The sequence below is a fragment of the Aplysia californica genome, unplaced genomic scaffold (assembly GCF_000002075.1).
Source record: "Aplysia californica isolate F4 #8 unplaced genomic scaffold, AplCal3.0 scaffold00032, whole genome shotgun sequence".
Lineage (NCBI taxonomy): Eukaryota > Metazoa > Mollusca > Gastropoda > Aplysiida > Aplysiidae > Aplysia > Aplysia californica.
The window spans coordinates 1094358-1096546 of record NW_004797302.1 but is presented as its reverse complement, the minus strand read 5'-3'; the positions used below and the strand labels follow the sequence as shown (position 1 = coordinate 1096546).

Sequence of the window (2189 nt, the reverse complement as noted above, 5' to 3'; positions counted from 1 at the left end):
CTCACATCCTTTGCCCTCTACTCTGGGCTGCTGGCTCTTTCTGCAGCCTTTTTACTGCTACTCATTGGCTCCTTCTTGCTACTGTTTTTCAGCCACACCCCTGGTCTTATGGAAGGCAAGATAGAACACCTAGCCTTCTCGGATAAGGGCGAAAAATCTTGGAGGTCCCGTGTGCAAATTTCGAACGTTAAAGATCCCTTAGTGGTCCAAAATCGATAAGAGCAGGCTTCGGCCGCTACCCGGGAAAAATTGAAAATATCCTACCAACTGAAATTGTTAGATGTATCCCGCTCGCTCATATGACCTTATGCTGTTGCGAGCGGCATAAAACACTTACCAAAAAACCCCGAAAAAACCCATTAATTTGTATACCACCGACTTTCCTGAAAGAGCTGCATGCCGTGGGTGTCGCAAGCAACGCACAGTCTGTATACTTTTCACACCAGAGACAAACGAAAATAGTTTTCGTTGTGTTGTACCATTCAGAAATCATGAACAGCAGGAAATAAGTAAGACTTTACCATAGCATTAAACTGCTTATTTGTGGGTGTTGAAAGGTGCATCTTTGTTAGAGCTTTGGGATGGCGTAAAAATTTTGTTAAAATCGAAATTTGGACTCAAGTGGATTCCTGGAGACAGCGACGATATCAAGTCTAGTGTAAACTATGAGCTTATGAGATTTGAAGATATCGTGGACTGGGACGATTGCTCCAGAGTATAGCAATCAGCGCTTGTGGTGAAGAGTTTAGGCACTTCTCGGTCCCACGTAGGAGACCAGAGTTCGATTCCCGAGTGGGGAGAATTTTTATCGAGTTTCTCTTTCTTTCTGCTGGGAGGCCCGCTTTAAAAATGACCCAATGTGTGTTGAAAGGACTTAAAAACACCTTCATTAAAAAAACCAGGACTTTTCTACAACTTCTCTATGGGTAGTTGGTGGGTGCTCTGGTTTCGTTTGCTCCTTCTTTACTATCATACATAATATATCGTCATTATTCCCCTCCTTCCTTTCGTTATTACTCTCAAGTAACATTTCTAATCTACGGCTTTTATATGACCTAATTGTCTTTAAAATGCCTTAAAACTCTTACTAAGTGGATGGTTGGCGGCTGCTCTCAACTGGTATGATTTGCTCCTTCTTTTCTATCAAACATGTATCGTCTTTAGACTCTCCTTTTTTAAAACGTTTGGTTACACTTTAGCAATACCTCTAATCTTCGGCATTTGTATGACCTAATAGTGTTGCAAGAGCCGTACAGCTCACGCTAAAAATAAACCACCTTCCACTTTCAACTTTACTCATTTCCCCACTCCATCTCTCCTGGCGGGTTGTTGGGGGGGGGGTGCCACTGGTAAGCCCTACCTCTTTACTTTCCCTGTTGTTTCTGTATGCCTGACTTACTTTTTCTCCAGCGTTAAATAATCATTATCGTGTCGATGTGTTCCTCTGTACTTTAAAAAAATCTCCCTCTCAATCAAGTAAAACGCACCCTACAAGCGAGTGGTTGGCGGGTGCTCTTGTGTGGTTTGCCTTTCCTTTCAAACACCCATCGTCCTCATTTCTCCTACTTCTTGTTATGTTTGTTACTCTTCTTTCTTGTAACATCAGAGAGTTTACAGTAATACTATTACTGTAAACCCTCTCTGGTAACATATCTACTCGTTGGCACCTATATGATCTGATTCTGTTTGCAAGTGCTGTAAAGCTTGTACTAAAACTAAATCACCTTCCACCTCCATCCTAATTCTTTTCTCCACACCATCTCTCCTCACGAATGGGTGAAGGACACCCCTAAGATCCTAGCTCTTTTCTTTCCTTCTGTTCTTCCTTTATGTGTGCCTTACTTTTCCCGGCGCTAAATAACCATTACTGTGTAGATGTCCTTCTCTCTAATCAAACAACTTCTGCAGTTTCGAGCGCCGTAAAAACTCTACTAAACCAAACTAAACAAACAAACCATCTTTTTTCCTCTCCATCTCAATCAAATAATACACTCCCAAATATTTTTTTTTCAAAAGATGATGTTCTTCGTTTCAGGCTGCCAATCATTCAGAGTGTCAGCTATTCCTTCATAGTGCCAATTTTTGTGGTCATGAACCTAGAGAAAGAACGCTGCCCGTACAATTTCAAAGACGAATGTAAGTGTTGAAGCAGACCCTCATATTATGGGCTCAATAAATACACACACACA

At 41.6% G+C, this 2189-nt stretch overlaps 1 protein-coding gene across 1 annotated transcript in view; it reads left to right on the top strand.

Annotated features, from left to right (window-relative positions):
- The window catches only part of LOC101851918 (solute carrier family 23 member 1), a gene marked incomplete in the record, with an annotated part of 49168 nt that overhangs the window by 25733 nt on the left and 21246 nt on the right, over nucleotides 1-2189 (top strand). Inside the window, 1 exon segment of the mRNA XM_013091312.2 lies at nucleotides 2036-2136. Coding sequence (XP_012946766.1) covers nucleotides 2036-2136 — 101 coding nt within the window.